General features: G+C 49.4%; 3 protein-coding genes across 12 annotated transcripts in view; 1 reads left to right on the top strand and 2 right to left on the bottom strand.

The window, feature by feature from the left end:
* The window catches only part of TSC2 (TSC complex subunit 2), a 35,298-nt gene extending 26,900 nt beyond the window's left edge, over positions 1-8,398 (bottom strand). For 4 of the 8 annotated variants that reach the window (XM_056337685.1, XM_056337686.1, XM_056337688.1 and 1 more), the window contains exons 1-13: positions 8,380-8,397; positions 6,848-7,012; positions 5,897-5,983; positions 5,124-5,234; positions 4,104-4,248; positions 3,864-3,981; positions 3,310-3,358; positions 2,792-2,917; positions 2,366-2,439; positions 1,892-2,018; positions 1,093-1,236; positions 727-864; positions 416-519 (exon numbers count right to left, since the gene is read on the bottom strand). In XM_056337685.1, coding sequence (XP_056193660.1) covers positions 416-519; positions 727-864; positions 1,093-1,236; positions 1,892-2,018; positions 2,366-2,439; positions 2,792-2,917; positions 3,310-3,358; positions 3,864-3,981; positions 4,104-4,248; positions 5,124-5,234; positions 5,897-5,983; positions 6,848-6,985 — 1,361 coding nt within the window. In that variant the 5' untranslated portion in view covers positions 6,986-7,012; positions 8,380-8,397. Of the gene's footprint in view, positions 1-415; positions 520-726; positions 865-1,092; positions 1,237-1,891; positions 2,019-2,365; positions 2,440-2,791; positions 2,918-3,309; positions 3,359-3,863; positions 3,982-4,103; positions 4,249-5,123; positions 5,235-5,896; positions 5,984-6,823; positions 7,588-8,379 lie in introns of those variants that run through there. The other 4 variants (XM_056337683.1, XM_056337684.1, XM_056337687.1 and 1 more) reach the window with 3 other exon arrangements.
* A 78-nt stretch (positions 8,399-8,476) lies between these two features.
* On the top strand, positions 8,477-15,403 carry NTHL1 (nth like DNA glycosylase 1). Of its 3 annotated transcripts, XR_008821661.1 has the most exons (7): positions 8,477-8,612; positions 9,133-9,380; positions 11,465-11,635; positions 12,189-12,348; positions 13,689-13,937; positions 14,057-14,204; positions 14,892-14,934. XR_008821661.1 is itself a non-coding variant. In XM_056337693.1 (6 exons), the coding sequence occupies exons 1-6, from the start codon at positions 8,537-8,539 to the stop codon at positions 15,013-15,015; spliced, it is 885 nt and encodes a 294-aa protein (XP_056193668.1). In that variant the 5' UTR covers positions 8,477-8,536; the 3' UTR covers positions 15,016-15,403. The 3 variants fall into 3 exon arrangements, 1 of the variants encoding a protein (XP_056193668.1); XR_008821662.1 differs by lacking the exon at positions 14,892-14,934 and having other exon boundaries at positions 14,099-14,204; XM_056337693.1 differs by lacking the exon at positions 13,689-13,937 and having other exon boundaries at positions 14,099-14,204; positions 14,892-15,403.
* A 583-nt stretch (positions 15,404-15,986) lies between these two features.
* The window catches only part of NHERF2 (NHERF family PDZ scaffold protein 2), a 40,527-nt gene continuing 37,048 nt past the window's right edge, over positions 15,987-19,465 (bottom strand). The window contains exon 7 of the mRNA XM_056337691.1: positions 15,987-18,819. Coding sequence (XP_056193666.1) covers positions 18,661-18,819 — 159 coding nt within the window. The 3' untranslated portion in view covers positions 15,987-18,660. The remainder of the gene's footprint in view (positions 18,820-19,465) is intronic.

Below are 19,465 nucleotides of genomic sequence, written 5' to 3'. Positions count from 1 at the left end.
TTGCTGCATGCTGGTATCATAGAGCACAACACTACTTCCAGGAGTACCAGTTCAAAAACGGGTAACTTCAGTACTGGATAACCATATGCAATCCTGATGCTTAACAGGAAAGTCTTGTTTGGTGTCAGAACTACAAAGTGCTGTGGAGTGGAACACATAACTGACTAAGCTAATTGGAACAGCACCATCCAATGGAAATAAAGAAAAGAAGAAAAAAAAAAACCAGCATAAATAACTCAGTGGAAAGTTTTTGTGCTGTTAAACAAAATCCCTTCATGTATTGTGCCTGGAACTACCATACTTCTTAGCAGTCATCTACTAACATTAGAACTTCAGAAAACAAAATTATCTAACATGAAAAGGTGGCAAGAAACATTTGAAACTGCCTTATACTCACAAAGTTACGATTTCATACCTGAAGAATCTCTCCATTAACATCTGCAGGTTGTGAATCCAGCCATCTTTGGCAGGATGAATGGATTGAGCTCTGTATGTTATCAAGTTTAATACAGAAGATTCCTTTCACAGAAAGATCAAGAATTTTTTTTTTAGCGTATAAGCAAATACAATATATCCATTCCCCCAACCTCCGCCCCAAGAAAAAGGCTCATACAAGTCCTTGCTGCTATCCACTTGCTATTGTAGGACTCCCCACTTTCAACTGTACAAGTAACAAAATGGATTCAACTGGCAACAAAGGAAGGCAACAATAAATAAAAGTCTTACTGGTCTCTGATCAGCACATCTTTCCACCAGCTCAAAAAATCTCTCTTCAGAGCCATGGAATTCATTCTGATCACAGAGTTCTTCTACTGTAGTCAAGAGATCATGTACAATGGACTTAAGCTCTTGGCTCTCCAGACTCTGAAACAGAGACAAAAAACATTCCTAAAAGGCTCCTACCTTACCAGATAGTGCTAACTTTTAAATACAAACAAAAAACTCGGTTGAGAAGCACAGTATTGAGAGCTGGGGTAAACCTATACTCAGCTTCAAAGTTCGCTAGAGGGTACAAACAGGAGATTGATTTGCAAAAGTATTTATGGTAAGGTCTTTTGATTGAAAGCACATCAAGGCAGGCTCAATACTTACCTGCAGCTGTTGCAGTAATCGCTCCATGATGTCCAAAAGGATATCCCACGTTACAGCTTGCAGCTCCTTCCCATACTTCTTTATTAGACGTGTTATGGACAGAACTATCTCATAAGACACAACTGCGTTGGGACATGTCATGGCCTGGAATACAAAGCACTTCACTCAGTTAACAGTTGGAAAGCAGTGATCAGAAGCCCTCTGAAATGCAAATGAAACATGCCTTACCAATTAGGAACTTAGCCTGAAGGCCTGAGATAAATATTCAAGTCTACACACACAAAGAGCAAAGCAAAGAACCACTTTACAAAGTGCAGTTATGCACTCCTGCAAACAGCTGTAGATCAGATGTCAAATACGGCCCCATCTTACAGAGCAGACACATGAGGTTAAAGCTAGTAATTCCTGCTTGACGCATTTGGATGAGACAATTTTAAGAGTTCTGAGGCTGTCCCTGAAGACACCATCCCTCACTTTTTGTACCACACACTGGAAAGAGTGAAAGTTTTTGCTGTTTTTGTTTTTTATGGCAAAGTACCCACAATGTAGATATTGGATAAAAAGCATTCAGACTTTGCTTTTGTGGCCAACAAAGATATCCCAGAAGGGCACCTCTGCTTCAAACTTAAATCCTCTGTTGTTTTACTGTTTCCCCACACTTCACCCCACATCTAATTGCTGTCTCTTGTCTTTCAGGCATACAAATATCCCCCTGGTGCAGGGGACCACATTTTTGTTCTAACTTTGTACAGGTCCAGATGTAAACCTGATTATAAAGTTCCTCAGCATCCTATCCTACCTTGAGGAACGAAGGCAGCACTGAAGTTGGGGAATTCTTGAGTGAACTGAGGCGATGAGCACCCCACAGAGCCATCCCAACAAAGAACACAGCTCCTCTCAGCAGCGCTGCATCCGCCATGTAAGCTCTAAGAACAGATGGGAGAGAAGTCTTAGACCATGCCACAATTATTTTAGCATGGAAGAATCAACAGAAATACACACTGTCACAAGAATTACCAGCTGTTATACATCAGAGCTTTGCACAGCAATTTACAAACATTAAAAGCAGTAAATCATTTAGTACAACTTTAAGCAAAGGAAAACTGAATTCAGAAAAGCCTAAAAATGAGCACTTCAGCAGCATAACTAGGAAGGGAATTAATTTCTAAGCACCAGAACCTTCAGCTTGTTCTACTGAGGTCAGTGACTCCCTATCCTTGTCAACTGGACCTCTACTGAACTCCTTGGCTTCTGTGAGATACACCTTCTTTACCTGTCTTCCATGATCCTGCACATGTTGTAGATGGCACTGTGTCCCAAATGAGTTCCCAAAAGGTTGCGCATAAGCTGCAAATTCAAAGAAAACACTTAAATATCCAATTGTTAAAATGCTCATTAGCCTAAATACGCAGTTAGCTGGCTGATCGTGTCCGCTTACGTAAGTAAACGTGTCCAGCCATTTCCATGCCACAACAGAAGCCTGTCACACCATCTGAGAGGAAACTATGGGTAAAGTCCATGGACTTGACAGGACTTACACTAACGACGTGCTGATCCCTTAATACTTGAAACAATTTTAAATTTACTCTTAAAACCAAACTGAAATCATGGCAGATGTGCACAAGCACATCTGGCACTTCATCTATGAGGCCAAAACAGTGAGCTCATTAAAAAAACAAAACTGCAAGAGAGTTCTGACCTTCCAGCATGGCTCGCAGAGCTCCTTCACATTGATGGTACGGCACAAAGTGATGATAAATACTGGCAGGTTCTCCGAGGGCAGGCAATTATAGCAAACAACTGCATCTAGGACTTGCAAGGAAATCTTTGGGAAAGAGAAAATGATTATACACTTCTCTCTGAATAAAATGCAAGTCAAATCCTAACCTGGCAGAGCCTGGAAGTCAAAAGGGACACAGATAGGTCTTTTTATTTTTTTCTTTTAATCATTGCAAGATGGAAAAAAACATAAAAAGCACTGCTGAAAAACTGATTCACTTATCGAAATTATCAATGCTCTGTTCATTTTAGAATAAAATTATTATTTGCGTATGAGATCCAATGGCTTACAAATACTTGATAATATTGTATTAGCTCTCTTGTACGGTGGGAATAAACTGAGAGAAGAGTCTGATGATCTCATTTTGTTTGCAGAAGTTACAGTTTCAAAGAATTTTAAAGAATTCTAAAGTACTAAGAGAGACTCAAATCACTGACCTCTATGTCCACAGATGATGAAGTCTGAATGCACAAGAGGCATATCTTGCTGTTAGGAAAGAAAATGTAATTATAATTGTTTACTTAATGTGATTTTAGGCAAATTACAAAAAGCCAAAACAGATAAGGAAATCGGCATATTATTTTACTCATCATTCCCTTTATTTACAATTGACATGGTTGTTAACACTCTTAGAGGCACTGAACAGTACAACCTCTTTTATAAAGTTAAACTAACTTTAAATAATTAAAATTGCACTAAAATGCAACTCAATATGCCTATGCTAATACAATAGCAGAGACCCTTTGTGAGACTAAGCAACACAATCAGGTCCCCCACATGCAATGGCAAAAGCACATGCAGCTAAACTGAAACAGATTTGAACATTGTAAGAACTGAAAATCAAATGTTTGCCAGAAATGTCAGGTATGACCTGGAATGAAACAGATCCAAACTAGATGAAAAAGAATTCACTTATCTGTATATTGAACTGCAACTTTCTCCTGTAATTTACCAAGAATGAGCATGCAGGAGTTAAAAGAAACCAACTTACTGGACCATGTCAGCTACGTAGTCTTCCAGATAGCAGCTATTGAATTTCACCAGGTTCACTAAAACCAGAAGGAACTCAGAAGACAAACCAACATCCATCCACTGTAGTACAAAGTCAGCTGAAGAAGGAAAACGAACCGTCACAACATGCTTTCTACCCAGAACTGTTACTACGTATCACTGCATGCCTGTCCCTTGACTTATTCCCACCAAACTGAACAGGAGCAGACACAACACTCACCTAACTCTTCTTCTAAGTAGGTGATGTATCGCCCATTCCCAGTTAGAGCCTTGAACACTTCAAGCCGTTCATGCAAGTCTTCATTGGAGGGATAGTCCTTAATAACCTTAAAAAAATGTGCTCTGAGGATCCCTAATCTCTCACCCTTTAAAAAAAAAAAAAAAAAAAAAAGAAAAAAAGAAAAAAAAAGAAAAAAAAGGGAGGGGATAGTTAACAGTGTCACTAATGAAAAAAGACAGTTAAGGCCTGGATCTTATCAAGGTCTGTAACAGCAATCTTCATGCTTGAAATTATTTTCTTTTCCTATGGGCTATGAAAGTCTCCTGAAAATACCTCCAGCCTCTACTGGCTCTTGACAGTGGCTCAGGTCTTCTCAACCTGTTAAATCAGCACTCAGGACAGGAGGCATTTTGTCCAGCAACACACAGACAGCATCCAATACCCAAAGTAATCCACAGAAATGCAACTTCCAGCACTGCCAGTACAGCACTCAAAAAACCCCAAAGCCAACAAACCAGGATGACTATTCTTTTCAAAAGCATCTACCCCTACTTTTTCAGAATAGCGAAAACCAGAACTTTAGTCTGATACAGTCTTACATTTGTATAGCACACTGTGAAATTCAAAGAATTCACAGTATGCTTAACTTGGCGAGGCCAGAAAAGTATCTCAGACAGAAGCTCTTGCATACTTGACATGCTGAAACATCAAAACCAGCTGCAGACTAGTACTAATGGGTCTGGGCAAAGACCATATAAAATTTGCTGTACTATGCTGAACTTAACCCAAAGTATTTCCTCTTTTTCAAGAACATTGCCCCAAAACAGAAAACTTTTCTATGAGTTTTATAAAAAATTCTGCTGAGGTCAAACCAAGACGTAAATTAAAATGCTTCCTCTGCCCATTTACTAGGCAACCAAAATAAGAAACACAGAAAATTGTAGAATAGAGGATTTTTCATGTTCGTACTCTGCACAAACCCTATCTAAGTGTAGTGTTTCTTCCACAGCTTGTTTTTACCTGTCCTTGAACGATTGACTTTAGCAGATGAAGAACAGCATGTCTGGCTTCAACGGGGCGCTCTGGCTGGAGCATATCGGCTACCACTTTCCATATTGCTTCCACTGCATGCTGCAAACAAACACAGCAGACAGGCGGCAGTAGGCAAGTTAAGCTTCTTCTAGGATCTTTACCCAGTAGATCAGTCATTAATTATGGCAAGTTAACGAACAAGATCTCCAGGGATTTTATGTCCAGAGTTATCTTTTCTGAGGGACACTCTCACTTGCCCAGTCATAAACTCGGACAAACCATACGAGACACCAAATCCCATCCTACGTGACAACCTGCACCCCAGTAACTGAAGTTCTTCCTTCACACACTTACTTCAGTGTGAATATGTGTGCAGAAACCTCCACCCAAATACAAGACGACCTTAAAACCAATTTGAGGTTGCTTATTAACAAGACAGAAGGAGCTAGCAAACACCTCTTCTGCAAGATTAATATCTTTTCCCAAGAACCATCCTGAACAGGCCTGAATATTCGCAGCATTCTCCAACCATTCAGTTCAGGAGGCCCACCAGCTATGTCCTCCCTGCTCCACCGCTGGTAGGCTGGACAAGACTAATTTCCAGGGCCTGTGAGCCATCCATTTACAGGTTTGGACAGCACAAAACAGCTTCTGGGATTATCAGTTTTAAAAGGCAGTCTAAAGGAACTTCTTACAATAGGTTAAGAGCTGTTGCTTAAATTTTCATCTTTCCACTATTCACTGAACACTTTGAAACTTACCTCTTCAATTTTTTTTGTTTTTGCCACTTCACAGATTTGACTGATTGCTCGTATCCTATTACTTAATCCACATTCTATGCTCAGTTCCTGGAAAGAAATGTAGAAATAAGCTAACAGTTTATCTTACTAGAAACACTTATCCATTTCTCAAAGGGGATCGTGAACCACTGAAAAATAAATTACATATTTGTCCAAAATGATCTAACCATTAGTCATCACTGGAGCTTTCCAAGAATTTCTCCAAAAACTTTTTTCCATTAGCAAATGATTTGTCAAAACTAGAACTTCCACAGAACTGAAGCCAAGCAGCTTTCCACCTCCAGGACAGAGTATCTCATTTTCTTCAGAAAAGTTAGTAACTCACTGGCTGTGGCACTTGCCCAGTTCATGGGAGAAGGGTAGAGAAAGGAGACCAGCTCCTTAGCCTTCCAGCAGGTAAGAGCTTGGCTGCTCCAGCACAGATGGGATTCTAGTCTCCTCCTTTTTATGTGTTTTCATCCCTGCATGCCAACTATTCTGCTTGCTGTACCAATTACTGGAATAATTTTTTAAAAAATTGTTTTATATTTCACAAAATCGTAAGGTTTTCATAAAATAAAACCGTTTCCAGCTTGTGCTAACTGCCACCACATAAACTTCATCAAACTCTGACTATAAAAAAAAGCAACATGTTTTGAGGAAACACCCTGTAACCAGACATAAGACAACACCATCCTATCAAATATCTCAAAAGCATTCAAACACCAAACAACTAAAATGCTGTAACTTCAAAGTAGGTGAGTTTTACATCTGTTTCGTTAGAGAAGGAATAGAGAGATACAGTGAAAAAGCATGACTGGAGAGGGAATGGATGTCAAAACAGAAAGGAGAACGAGCAAGCCCTCCTTCCGACCCTGTCAGCTCAGGTCATCCAGGCACTATCCCCACCTTTACTATGGTCAGTTCTCACACCTTGAGTATTTCTGCAGTGATGATAAACTCTGTTTGTTTGCCCTCCGATGACTTTGAACTTCCCCGGGATGTTCCCAGCCCCAGGAGATTCCTGAACTTCTCCTTCAGTCCAGAATCCTTGCTCTGAGGCTTTGCCATTGCTGACAAGCAAGCAGCGCTGAGCCCCTGCAAATACAGAACAAGGTTTTTGTTAAGGGCAGCCCAAGGGGAACCTTTAAGCAGGAAAACACCAGTAACACCTGTCATGACTTGGCTTTTACAAACTGCTCTGGTGTCACAAGCCGTTTCAAACAAGGGAGAAGCCCCACACTGAGGATGAAGCAGCGAGGAGCCTGCGTGCACGGGGAGCCTGTGCTGCTCCTGCCTTCAGCACCGGCATCCTGCAGCAACCCAGGGAACACGGAGTTCAGGGCTACCATTTTCTGGGAGCTCTGAACGGCCAGCACCACCACAGCCCACGCAGAGCAACCACCATTTTAAAACCACTGAGCTGATTTCTGAAGTATAACTGCACACACACACACACTTTTTGGCGGTACTCATTCCCAGTCCAAAAGCAGTGGACAAGCACACAGCGCTGTAAAGCAGATGCTGAAAGTAGACAGACGTGAGGCAGGACTTAAGAACTGCAGCGTTCAAACATCCAAATGGTGCCAAGGCAAGGAGAAAGTGGGGAGGTGAGAACAAACACACCCATTACAGCAACAGCACACTGACAGCAGCATCCTTCAGAAACTGTCCCCCCCGCCTGCCCAACCCGCTGCCCCTCAGGGACCCCCGGACCCAGCCCAGAGCTGGACACCCGCTCCCTGCACCCCTGCCCAGCACCCTGCCCTCGGCACAAAGCTGGCAGCCCCTCAGCTATGCCCTGTGCCTCCAGGGACACACCACAGCCTTCCCCACACCCCGGGCACCTGCCACAGCGATCACTTGTGCTCCCCAGGGACACGGCACTGACCCTGTCCCAGCATCACCAGCGGACACGCCATGGTCCCCAGCCCAGGGGACACACCGCAACCCCTCATACAGCCCAGGGGACATGCCATGGCCCCCAGCCCAGCATCACCAGGGGACACACCACAGCCCCCAGCCCAGTGGACAGGCCATGGCCCCCAGCCCAACACCACTGGGGACACACCGCAGCCCCTCACACAGCCCAAGGGACACACCGCAGCCCCTCACACAGCCCAGGACATGGCAGCGTTCCCCCATGCCCCACGGCCACGCCGGGACCACACCACAATTACCCCCCGCCCCCAACACCACCACCACCACCACCTCCACCCCGGGACGCGCCACAACCCCTTACGCACACACAACAGGGGCCACCCCACGGGCCACCCCCCCCGTGTCTCCCTGACAGGGGACACCCGGGGACACCCCGCAGCCGGGGCAGCCCCACACCCCTCCCGGGGCACGGCCAGGCCCCGCCTCCCGCTAGGCCCCGCCAGGGCCCCGGGCCCCAGCCCCCGCCCCAGGCAGCACCCCCGGCCTGGGCAGCGCGACCGCCGCTCGCCCACCGCCTCACTCACCCGCCGCCCCCGGCCCGGGCCCGCCGCCCCCGGCCCGCGCCCCGCTCCGCGCCGGCCCCCCCGCGCCGCGCCCCGCCCCCGGCGGAAGTCCCGCCGCTTCCGGCGTCCGCTCCCGCCGCGGGGCACGCTGGGGCCGGTAGTGCCCGGGGCTGCCGCCATGTCCGCGGCCGTGACCGCTGGCGGTGGGCGGGCGGCGGCCCGGCGGCTTGGCAGAGCCGGGGGGGCGGCCGGAGGTACGGGGAGGGGTGACGGGGGCGATGGAGGCATCCCGGGGCGGGACCCCGGCCCGATCCGGGCACGGGGAGCGGGGCCTGGGGGCCTGCAGGCAGCGGGAGCGAGGGCCCAGGCCAGCCGGGCGGCAGGGGCATGGTGTCCGTGTCACGTCCCCTTCGTGAGCCCGGTGTGGCCTGGCGGCTGTCCTGCTTGTGGCACTGGGCGAGGGCCTAGGGATGCATCTTGGCCTCCAGCAGCCTCCTGGGCGTTTGGCACATGCATCCCTGCAGTGTGACGTGTTCCCGGCTGGCACCTGTTTCCCAGGCCCTTCACAGCCCTTCCTTGTCCCGCAGCTGGCCCTGGTTAGGGCTGGGTGAATGGGAAGTGCTGCTGCTGGCTTGGGACTACGGGGAAGAGGCATTCAGCCTTCATCAGGATCCCCTGGGTGGTTGCTGGTGCACTGAGCCGATGAGCTCTGGTGGGAGGCGAAGGCATCTTTCCCCTGGCCTCAGGTGTGAAAATCTCTCCTGTCTCTTGCAGTGAGCCAGGGTCACAGTGCAGCCGGCATTCCGAGGCGCAGCAGGAGGAGGAAGAGTATTGCCATTGCCTACGAGTCTGGGCAGGGTCATGGTGCCGAGCAGGGGGCATCTGAGCCCCAGAGACCACGCTGGGAGCCAAGGGACTGGCAACAGCAACTGGAGCGCATCCGGGAAATGAGGAGGAACAGAGATGCTCCGGTAGATGAGATGGGAGTGGAGAAGTGTTATGACAGCAGCGCTCCTCCACAGGTAACAACACCTTGCTGCCCTGCTCTGGCAGGCAGGCCCATGAAAATATAGCCCCACTTCTGCAGCCCTCCAGTCTCCCTCATCCTCATGTTGCCCCTAGACACTTTGGATGTCTTCAGAACAGAAAAATAAACTCAGGGCCCATCAGGACTCTAGCCTGGGACTGGTCCCAGGAGAGGTTACTGCAGAAGCATGCGTATGAGAGAAACCGTTCATCCTGCTAGAGCAGGAGAGTCAGCTGCGGCCTCCTGGTACCAGGCTCGTTGGCTTCAGACAGCCCTTGTGAAATGGCTGTGGATGTTTTCGGAGACGTTCACTGCTGGTGTTCAGCCCGTGCTGGGCATTAGAGACCAACCATCGAGCACAGCTGTGAAAGGCCCTTGTCCTCTGCTTAAACTGCTGCCGGAAGAGTTAGCAAACTGAACCAGGAGTAGGGGCTGAGGCAAAAATAGGATGATTTTGGACTTGGGAGTGAAAACCCCAAGAGTGTATTATGTCAGTGCTGTCTTCTGGGGCAGGCTGACAGGGCATGAAGACATGTCCTTTCTTTTAAAAAAATCTCTGTAGGAGTCCAAGGAAAGTATTTAGCAAGATGGCTCTGTAACACAGAGGAAAAATAGTATGGAGAAAAGGCGAGGGGAACTGAGGAAAAAACTTCCCAGGCTGCTTTTGTGCTCTTCATACCAGCACATAAGCGTAGGTTGGCTTCCTCCCCTCTTGCGGTCCACTTTTAAGGGGATACTGGTTGAAAGGAAGGGCCATGCTGGGATGGCACTGTGCTCCCCAAGCCTGGGAACACAATCAAAGGCCCCAGATGACACCTCCCTCTGCAGGAACCATTTGCATCAGTACAAAAAACAAAGCACAGCGAGGCCATGGTGTGGCGTTGGGATGCAGGGCTGCGCTCTCTGTGCATGGTGCTGGTGTGGGAACATGGAGATAACCCGCAGGCAGGCTCGGTGGAGCAGCGGGAGTTGTGTGCTCCACAGTGACCTGCTGGGCTCTGAGGGGAGGGGTCTCAAAGACACAGCTGCACAGTTTCAGCACATGTAACGCGGTCCTTGTTGTTGGCATCATGCCCTAGGCTTGGATCCCTGGGGGAAATTATTAGCTTTGATTCCAGATTCAGACAGTGTCACACGCTCTGCAGCCATGTGGGCTGGCACCAAGTGCAGCTGTGGGGCAAAGGGGACTACGGTGCATGATACAGAAATAACTTTTCTTCCCGAGGGAGGCAGGGTGGTTGCTTCCAAGAAAAAGTGGATGTTGTAACCCTCAGCACACACCAGCACTCCTCACACAATTTCCCTGTGCTCAGTCAGAGATTTTTCCTGGTGCACCTGCAGTTTTGTAAACTTTGTAAGAGAGCTGGAGGAAGGATTGTATCCCACGTTGTCCTGGGTCAGTCCAGGTTAGTTGCATCATCCTCCTCATTCTGGTGGGGACAGAATTGCATCTGGGGAAAAATCAATTGAAAAAGAGAAGGTGGGTGGTCTGAACTAAACCCTGCATGACAGCATCAGAGGAACTCTGGGGGTTTGTGCTTCATCTCCCAGTCTCTCTCATCCCAGTTCTTTAGATTTGGTTTTGTAAGGAGCTCACTGAAGTCAGATACCCAGTTCCTGCTGAAGCCTAGTGGGAAAGCAACAAGACTTTCAAAAGCTGCTTAGAGCAGAAGTCTCATAAAAAATCACTGGGTGTTTGTACTTCTGCGTGTTGTGGGGTCTCCTGAGAATCCCATCATCAGGAAAAGCGTTGTCTGGCCATTTGTGGCTAAGCGCTGGCATCTTTGGGTGTGAGATCCCAGCAGACAGTAGCTGATCTCTGACCTTTTACGCACGCTGACTGCTTAGATTGAAGGTGTTTCTTTTCTCCCTTTGTTGTGTGGTAGAATTAAAAGATTATGGATCATTTATGTTGCAGCCTTCCAGTCTCTTGTAGATAGATGTGGCTCACCCAGGGTAGCTCCATATCATGTACTGGACAGAAGATGGTGTGGGATGGGAGAGCTGAGCCATGCAGGTAGCCCGATCCTCCTGAGGAGATAAAGAGGGGTGTCTCACTCACTGTCTCCTTTTCCTCAGGTTATGCGCTACCAAGTTTTGCTGTCACTGATGCTCTCCAGCCAGACCAAGGACCAGGTGACATCAGCTGCCATGCTGCGCCTGAGGCAGCATGGCCTCACAGTCGACAGTATTTTGCAGATGGATGATGCAACGCTTGGGCAGATCATTTACCCTGTAGGATTCTGGAGGGTGAGTGCAGGATCACAGCAGCACTGACGTGCACATAGAGGAACCCTCTCCAGCATCCTCTGCTCCCATGCAGCTGCCTGGGACAGCTCGGAGGCCCAGAGGAGAAGCACAAAGCGGGTGCAGGCTTGTCCTTTGCAGGCTGTGCTCACAGCGAGTGGCTGAGCTGACAGCAGGTGATGAAGGCAGAAGGTGGGTGCGAACCACCCCTGAGACACACCCCCAGCCGGTATTCAGCCTGTGTGCCGTGCCCCTTGGTGATCTTGCTCCTGAATTCAAGCTGAAGGCTGTATTTTACCCCAGTTTTAGCAAATTTGTATTCACAGCAAGATTGTTGGCTGTGGTGCGTGGAGTGTGCAGGGGAGGTTAGAGCTAATCAGGTCTCAGCATTCAGCTTTCAAGGAGAAATCAAAGAGCTTTGTCCCCCCTCCACAAACTCGTGTGTGGCCTCACATGTAATATATGCTCAGGAATGGTTTCTTTTCTGAGCTCTTTGTCTCTTTTCCGTGTATTGGAGGGCAACTTGGATTTTCTGCCTTTCCTCTTGGTTTTCCAGAACAAGGTGAAGTACATAAAGCAGACGACAGCCATCCTGAAGCAGAAATACGGGGGTGACATACCGAGAACTGTGGAGGAGCTGGTGCAGCTGCCAGGAGTTGGGCCCAAAATGGCCCACTTGGCCATGAACATTGCCTGGGACAGTGTGTCTGGGATAGGTAGGTTGGACCCATTCTTTTCCTAAATGCTGCCTGATCCATTCCCCAGGCAGAGGGGAAGCATCGCAGCTGGGTAAGCTGCCTGCCCCGGGAGTCTGGTAGCCTTGCTTCAGTTTAGTCATCTGCAGAGCATTTGGGTGGGTGAAGGATGTGACTCTCACCCACTCACAGCGGATGAGTGGCTATAGAATTCAAGCATGGATCCAGCTACGGTTTTTCCCCAAGTTTGATAGCAGAAATCCCCAAGGGCAGTGACTCCCTCCCCTCTGATGCTGTTAAGCAGTGCAAGTGTTGCAGTGCCTGATTGGGTGGGCATAAAAAGGATGTGCTAGCGGAATAATGCTTTGAAATCTCTTTGGTGTCAAGTGAAAGAGAGGCGGGGGTAATTTTGTGATCTGGAGATAGTTGTAGGATAGTCTGAGGTTATTTTTTCCTAGGGTTGCTTCTGTTGAAACAAATCTCATTTGGGAATTTTGTTTGGCAAGGCGTAAGAGGGCGGAAGCAGGGCTTAGTCAAAATTGCCGTTTGAATTTGTTAATTCATGATGGGTCATAGAAAGAAATGGTCTCTGGTGATCTGTGTCTACAGAATTTCTGATCTGTTTCACTCCTGTGGCAGGCTAATAGGTGACCACAGGTACATTTGTTTATTTGTCACGTTTATTGAACAGAGAGCGTGTAGCTGTAACTTGTGGAGCTGTGTGCTTTACCACTGATGGGCTGGGAGGAAGTCTGCGGTGGAGATGGGCCCAGGCCAGACCCAGGGCAGGTTCATTCCTGCACAGTGCCCGGTTGGGGAGCGTGGCTGGCAGCAGAGCTGCCTGCAGTAGCCGGCAGATGGGGCTGGACGATCAGCTGCCCGGCCTGGGGGCCCCTGGGGACAGATTAATATTCCATGTGTATTTTCTGCTTAATGGAGGAGCCCTGGGAAAGCTAGGAATGGTGTCACCTGATGAATGACTGCTGCCGCAGCGAGGTTAGTGCGGGCAGCAGCTGACTCCCGCAGCCCCACTGGTGACAGTCAGCTGCACGAAATGTGGCTCTTGCACTACATTCGACAGCGCTTGGGGTCTGTTGTTCTCTCCCTGCTGTGGGGGAGGGAAGTCCAGAGGGAGCCAAACTAGCCAACTGTTTTCCAAATAATTGTGTGCTCGGTTTTGATTTAGGAGGCAAGACTTAGTCTTCCTGTTTACAGCAATTTCCTGGGTTTTGCCCAATTAGCCATAGAGACAGGTTTATCGCTGCTGATCTAACAATAATATACTTTGCATTCAGAGCTTTTTAGCTCAAAGCACTTTATAAACATTCGTTTAAGCCTCACAAACCCTCTTATGTTGGTAGGTATTATGAAATGTGTTTTCCAGCTGGGTAAACTAAGGGGCAGCGATTGCAACTTGCGTAACGTCAGCTGAAACACAGGGAGGAAGAGAACCCTGGACAGGCTGCCCTGTGCCTGCTAGATCAGAGCATGCAAACCTTTGAAGGAAGGCTGGGTCAGATTGTGTGAGTGTGGCTGCGTGGCATGAGCTATCCATCCCATCTGGCTTTTGGCTCTGGGCCTAGGAAGAAAGCAGCACGTTTGTTCTGCGAGTAAGCCTCCCCTCCTGTTTCACCTGCCTGTTCCTGCCGGCCCCTGGAGGAAGCCCGTGCAGGGCGCTGTACCTGGTGTGCTGTGACAGGCAGCTTTTGGCTGTGCTCTCTCCATTCAGGTGTGTCTGCCCCCACCTAAACTCTGGGCTCTCCCTTCCTAGCTGTGGACACCCATGTGCACAGGATCACAAACAGGCTGAAGTGGGTGAAGAAGGAGACCAAATACCCCGAGGAAACTCGGGTAGCGCTGGAGGACTGGCTGCCCAGGTGAGGTCTGAGACCCCAGCCTCCTTCCTCCACACCAAGCCCCTCGAGCTAGCTGCAGGAGCTGTGTCTGCATGCAGTCCTGCTTATAGCATTTTCGGTGACTGCGCTTTGGGTCCCTCCTCTTTACAGGGACTAGCCTGCAGGTGTTTCTTCTCTCCCAGGGAGATGCAGCAGCAACATCTCAGCTGCTTGGTTGTTTCCTGGCTACCGGATATATTGATCACCACTAGTGTAGCCGGGTACCTGGAGGCCTTGATGCCCAATTCTTGCCTTGACAAGTTTACCATGACCCAAGCCAGGTGCTTTTCTGCACAGGACCTTGCTGAGCCTAATGGCCACAGCAATATCAGACTGTGGTTGGATTCTGGCCTTCATTGATGCTTAATCTTCAATATCAAATGCCAGCTGACAGGCACTCTGTTGCAGTTCCGCATCTGGCATATGCCTTAGCAGAAGAGAACGACCACAGACTCTTTGTGTATCTGTTCCCTGCTCCCCACCCCAGTTCAGAGGGATGAGGAAAGGTTAGGAGGGCTGTTCTTAGTAGCTGGGATCCGCCTCCAGATGCCTTGGGAAGCCAAGAGGAACAGGCAGTAGGCGAAAGGGATCCATTTAAAAGCACGGGCTGTTCTTTAACTCCTCTGAGCAGCTGTATCGGAAAGCTCATGTTTTTTCCTCTCACTACAGGGATCTCTGGAGGGAGATAAACTGGCTCTTGGTGGGCTTTGGCCAGCAGACCTGCCTGCCTGTGAATCCCCGCTGCAATGAGTGCCTCAATCAAGACATTTGCCCGGCTGCTAAGAGACGCTGAGCGATCATCCAGTCTTTGCAGAGCAACAAAGCTGCTTCAGCTCAGCAGAACCCCAAAGCTGAGCCCTAGTTAAAGCTGTGCTTTGCACAGGGCTGGCTGTGTGACTGCAGAGAAACAGGAGACTGCTGCAGCCAGCTCAGCATCTCTTGGGAGGGAGCAGCCGCTGGCAACGGCTGAGCTCTTGAGAGGAAAAAGGGTCTTTCAAAGTACAGCAGTCCTGCTGTGTCAGTGCTAAAGGCTCCAGCCCCCGTGTGAATGCCTGGGCATGCCCCAGCGGAGCAGCAGGCTGTGCCACATCAGGAGTAGCTGGAGAGAAATGCTTTATCGTAGGGGACTTGCTGTTGCTTGTAAATGCGCATTTAATAAAGGTGGTGGGGTTTATTTTCCACCCGTGAGGTTTGCTGGCATCTGTACAACGCAGGGCAGGGGGAGGAGAGCATGGGTGACCTCACCAAAGCGTAAGAGCGTAAGACCACAGCAACCAGCCCTGCCAGCCGAAAGCAGGCAACAGCAACCTGCCAAGCTGCCTGCCTGGCCTGGGCAGCAAGGGGCACCACAGTGAGTAAGGTGTAACTGAAGACTTCACAAAGCAGGATCAGAGGAGGCCATCGCCTCGATAAGTGACCTTTGGGGTCCTGGTAGAAGAGCAGAGGGTGATGCAGAGCAGGGCAGGCAGGAGAAGAGCCAGTGTCGCACTCAGTTCTGTGTGTGCCAGCAAGGGTTACAGTGGCCACAGGAGCCAGGCTCATGTGTGCCTCAGAAGCTGACAGAAGGGACACCACCACCGTCCGTGTTTTGTTCTTCAAAGAAAGGGCAGTGCTGACTTCATTGTAGAGCTTCAAAGGAATTACTTCAGCTACTCTTTAAACAGGCAAGGGAGGAAACAAAGTTTATAATGTGCTGAAGAAGGCTGTAATTCCCCTCTGAAGTTCCCTACCAAACAGATGAAGAACGAGCAAGTAAGTACTCAGTACATGGGAAAACAAAGTTTATTACTGACATTACAGTGTACATTATGTTTTTGCAATGCAGTTGACAGCCTTATACTTCATTGATTTTTTTTCCAAGTTAAATGTACAGGAACTGAGTAATTACTACTGAGCTACAAGATGTCAGAAATACAGTAAGTGCTTTAACCAGGAGCAGTTTCCATGGACTAAGCAGAGATTAAGATTTTAAAATCTTATCAGTACAGACTTGCACACCTGATTTCTTTTTATCTGCATTCAAAACTACATGCTCTTTTTTTTCCCCCCTCAACTACAGCGGCCCAGTCTTGTATGAGAAATGTGGTATTTACAAACAGGTCTTTGCTCTCTGACATGCATCAGAGAATGCAACATTTAGGTCAGTGTTACGGGGAACGCTCTGCCCTGCGCAGACTGGGGCACTGCCTGGGGTTTGGCTATGCAGGCACGGGAAGCAATGTGCATACCATGAAAAAGAAGGGCTCCTTCAAAAGCTTACTGATTTATAGAAGCAAGTATTTTAGGGGCCAAAAAGAGAGCAGGTAATTGTCTTTGAAGTGGGGTAGGGAAGAGGTGTCTTGTTAATGGCAGTCCTGGAGGGGAAGCAAACCTCTCCACATCCTGAGCTACTGTCCTGCTGCCAGTCTTGTCACCGATAGCCAAACACCTGCACCAGTTCCTCTCCAAAGTCATTATTTTCAACCTGTTCAGCCCATCAACATTCCTAAAAAGATATCTTTCACAAAAGAGAACTCATCTCCTTCACCCCTGAGGCTCTCCATGCTCTCCTCCCAGCCAGCTAATGGCCACGGGCATCAGCTGCTCCACACAGTGAAGCCAAATGTTCTGGCTCTGCTGCTGCGGTCGCACCCACCCGCCGCTGTGCCGAGCCTCAAGCTGCTGCCGAGGACGGCAGTGTTATAAGGCACCTTTTAGTTCAATATTTAGGAAATACACACAGAGCCATTACAATATCCATAGCGCACTGACTAACCCAAAGGCTTGTAGCACAAACGGTGCTGGACTAACGCAGGGCAAAAACCACAGCCATGTGTTTTAAAATAGTCATCGCTGTCCCAGTGATTGCTGCCATTCACTTTTAGCTGAGGAAAGTGGTTTTGTACTTGACTGTCTTGCTGTGCCCAGTCCCTTCCCACTGCTGCCGTGGCATTTGAGCTGAATACTGGGCAGCTGCCACAGCTGGGCTCGGGGAGCTGCCGGAGCATGGGAGGGAGGGGGCCAGCCCCATCACAGCCGGGACCCTGCCCTGGTAAAACTCCTCTGCCACCTGTGAGAGTGTGATGTAGTTCAGCATAGTCACCTTCCCTCCATTACTTGCCCTTGGCTGTAAATAAGAGCTTAAATGGGCTTAATTTGTAATGCTTTCAGGATATGTGTTTGAGGTCTAACGCCACGAGCAGGGTGTTTCTAAAGGAGGCCACAGAAAGCCCAAGCGACTGCCCATGCCATCACGCCGCTGCCTGCTTCATAGCCAGCCCCGCAGGGACCCTGTGGCTTCAGAGGACGCCCTCCCGATGACGAGACGGACTCGGTTATTCCCAAGGGCTGGAGGCATCAAACACCAGCCCAGAAATAACAACCCAGGCGAGACGCAGACCCAGCACCCAGGCACAGCCACCGCTCAGCCCCACTGCCCCAGCGCCAAGCCCACAGCTACAGCCGCATCCCCACGTTCTTCCCTGGAAACATGCTGGGTTGTGCTCACTCTTGGGTCTGTCCAAAGAGGTTATGTAGCATCTCATGGATCTTGTCTTCCTGCAAGGCTGCCGGAGCTGCGCCGGCAGCACTGCCCCTTGCACCACGGGGCAGGACTGGCCCCTTCCCTGTCTTCCCCTGCTGCTCAGCACTGCATCGACAGCTGCAAAGGGTCAGGCCTGTGGCATTTGGGCTGTTGGGTTTGGGGTTTGTTTTTAAATCCTGCCCTCTCCCCTCTGCAGAGATGTTGGGGATGAAAAAGGGGCTTTTATTGCTGGGGCAGAAGTCACTGGTGGGGAGGGAGGTTCCTAAACTAACTAAAAACATATGGGACTTTGTTAAAAAAAATAAAATAAAAATGACAAAACAAACTTTTCCATCCAATAGCAAAGCCAACAAGAGCGATTTACAGCCACTGTCCATTTTCCCCGTCGTGTGAGTAGTTGATGCTGCAGACAGGGTGATGGGGAGGGGGTGCCAGGTACAGCCCACCCTGCGGGCCCCCACCACTGTGGGGCACGGGGCCATGAGACAGGGGCACAGAGCATCCCATGGGGCTCAGTCTGGGACACCCACAAAACCAAAACAAACACCCCAAATAAAAAAGGAGAAAAAAAAAAGTAATAGAAGCCTAAATGATACAGGTAAGAAACAACAGTTAAAACTCTTCCAGTCCTTTCTCATAGGAACGGGGGATGGCAGGCAGCCAGAGCAAGCAAGAAAAGGAGCTTTGGTCACATTTGTCTTATGAGAATCGCTGGTGAGTAACAATAATAATAACAATAATAATAATAAAAAATAAAAAAAAAGGACTTTAAAATACGCCTTGTAAAAGCAACCAGTGAAGAGCAGAGCACAAAGCATCTCACGTGGACACTGAAGGACAGGGCGTAGGCACCTCAGAAACGTCCGAGCTGAGGCAGGGGCAGGAGAGCGGCGGACGGCAGCCACCAGGCAAGGTTCAGAAATTGCTGAAAATCTCTCGCTTCTTGTTCCAGTCCATCTGCGGAGCTCTCTTCTTCACCCGCTTGGCCCGCACCTTCTCCTTGGCCTCGGCAGCCGTGGGGCTCAGGGTCAGACCGCTCTCCTCAAACGGGTCCTTCTTCTCTGCATCTCCATCCTGCATGGAGAAGGGAGACAAGAGGTCAGCCCACGGCAGCGGCCTCACCGCCGTGGTGTCCCGCAGCATCTCACCCCACGTGGCCCCGTGAGGCAGGAGGCATCTCCTCCAGCGTGCACGGTAAGCGAGAGCGCAGGGTGGCTTTTCACCGGCAGCATCCATGTGGCCACAGAATTAATTACTACATTGCATTTGGGGGGGGGGGGGGGGGGGGGGGGCGGGGGGGAGGGTTGTGGTGGTTTATGTTTTTCCTCCCACCCGAAGAATGTGTGGCTGCCACAGCTGGAAGTGAAAAAGCAGAAACACAGAAGCTGCTGCCAGCGGGAGAACGAGCTGCTCCGCTTGTCTGCTGCAAAAATGAAAAATAAGCCCCCGGTGTAGACAAAGAGCAGGGATGAGGGAGCAAACGGTGAGCCTCAGGGCTCGCAGGGAAGGGCTGTGCCAAGGCCCCCCGTGCCCACCTGTGGCTAACTGGGGTGGGATGGGGCGCGAGGAGGGCAGCAGTGCCTGCCTGTGTGCCCACCCAGCTGGGTCTGCCCACGGCCGCCCACGGGCACCAGGCAGAGCAGTGTTTGCTTTGGGAACTGTATGGAAAACAGCATCTTTCCATCTGCTTATTACAAAGATACTGTTATACTAAAAGAAA

The sequence above is a fragment of the Falco biarmicus genome, chromosome 4 (genome assembly GCF_023638135.1).
Source record: "Falco biarmicus isolate bFalBia1 chromosome 4, bFalBia1.pri, whole genome shotgun sequence".
NCBI lineage: Eukaryota > Metazoa > Chordata > Aves > Falconiformes > Falconidae > Falco > Falco biarmicus.
The sequence above is the reverse complement of the archived record's forward strand: the minus strand, read 5'-3'. Positions and strand labels throughout refer to the sequence as shown.

Excerpts from the sequence above, each read along its gene's own strand:
- NTHL1 (XM_056337693.1), top strand. The coding sequence starts at position 8,537 with ATGTCCGCGGCCGTGACCGCTGGCGGTGGGCGGGCGGCGGCCCGGCGG. Across the intron at positions 9,381-11,464 it reads ACAGCAGCGCTCCTCCACAG|GTTATGCGCTACCAAGTTTT; the intron begins GTAACAACACCT and ends CCTTTTCCTCAG. Across the intron at positions 14,205-14,891 it reads CTGGAGGACTGGCTGCCCAG|GGATCTCTGGAGGGAGATAA; the intron begins GTGAGGTCTGAG and ends CTCTCACTACAG.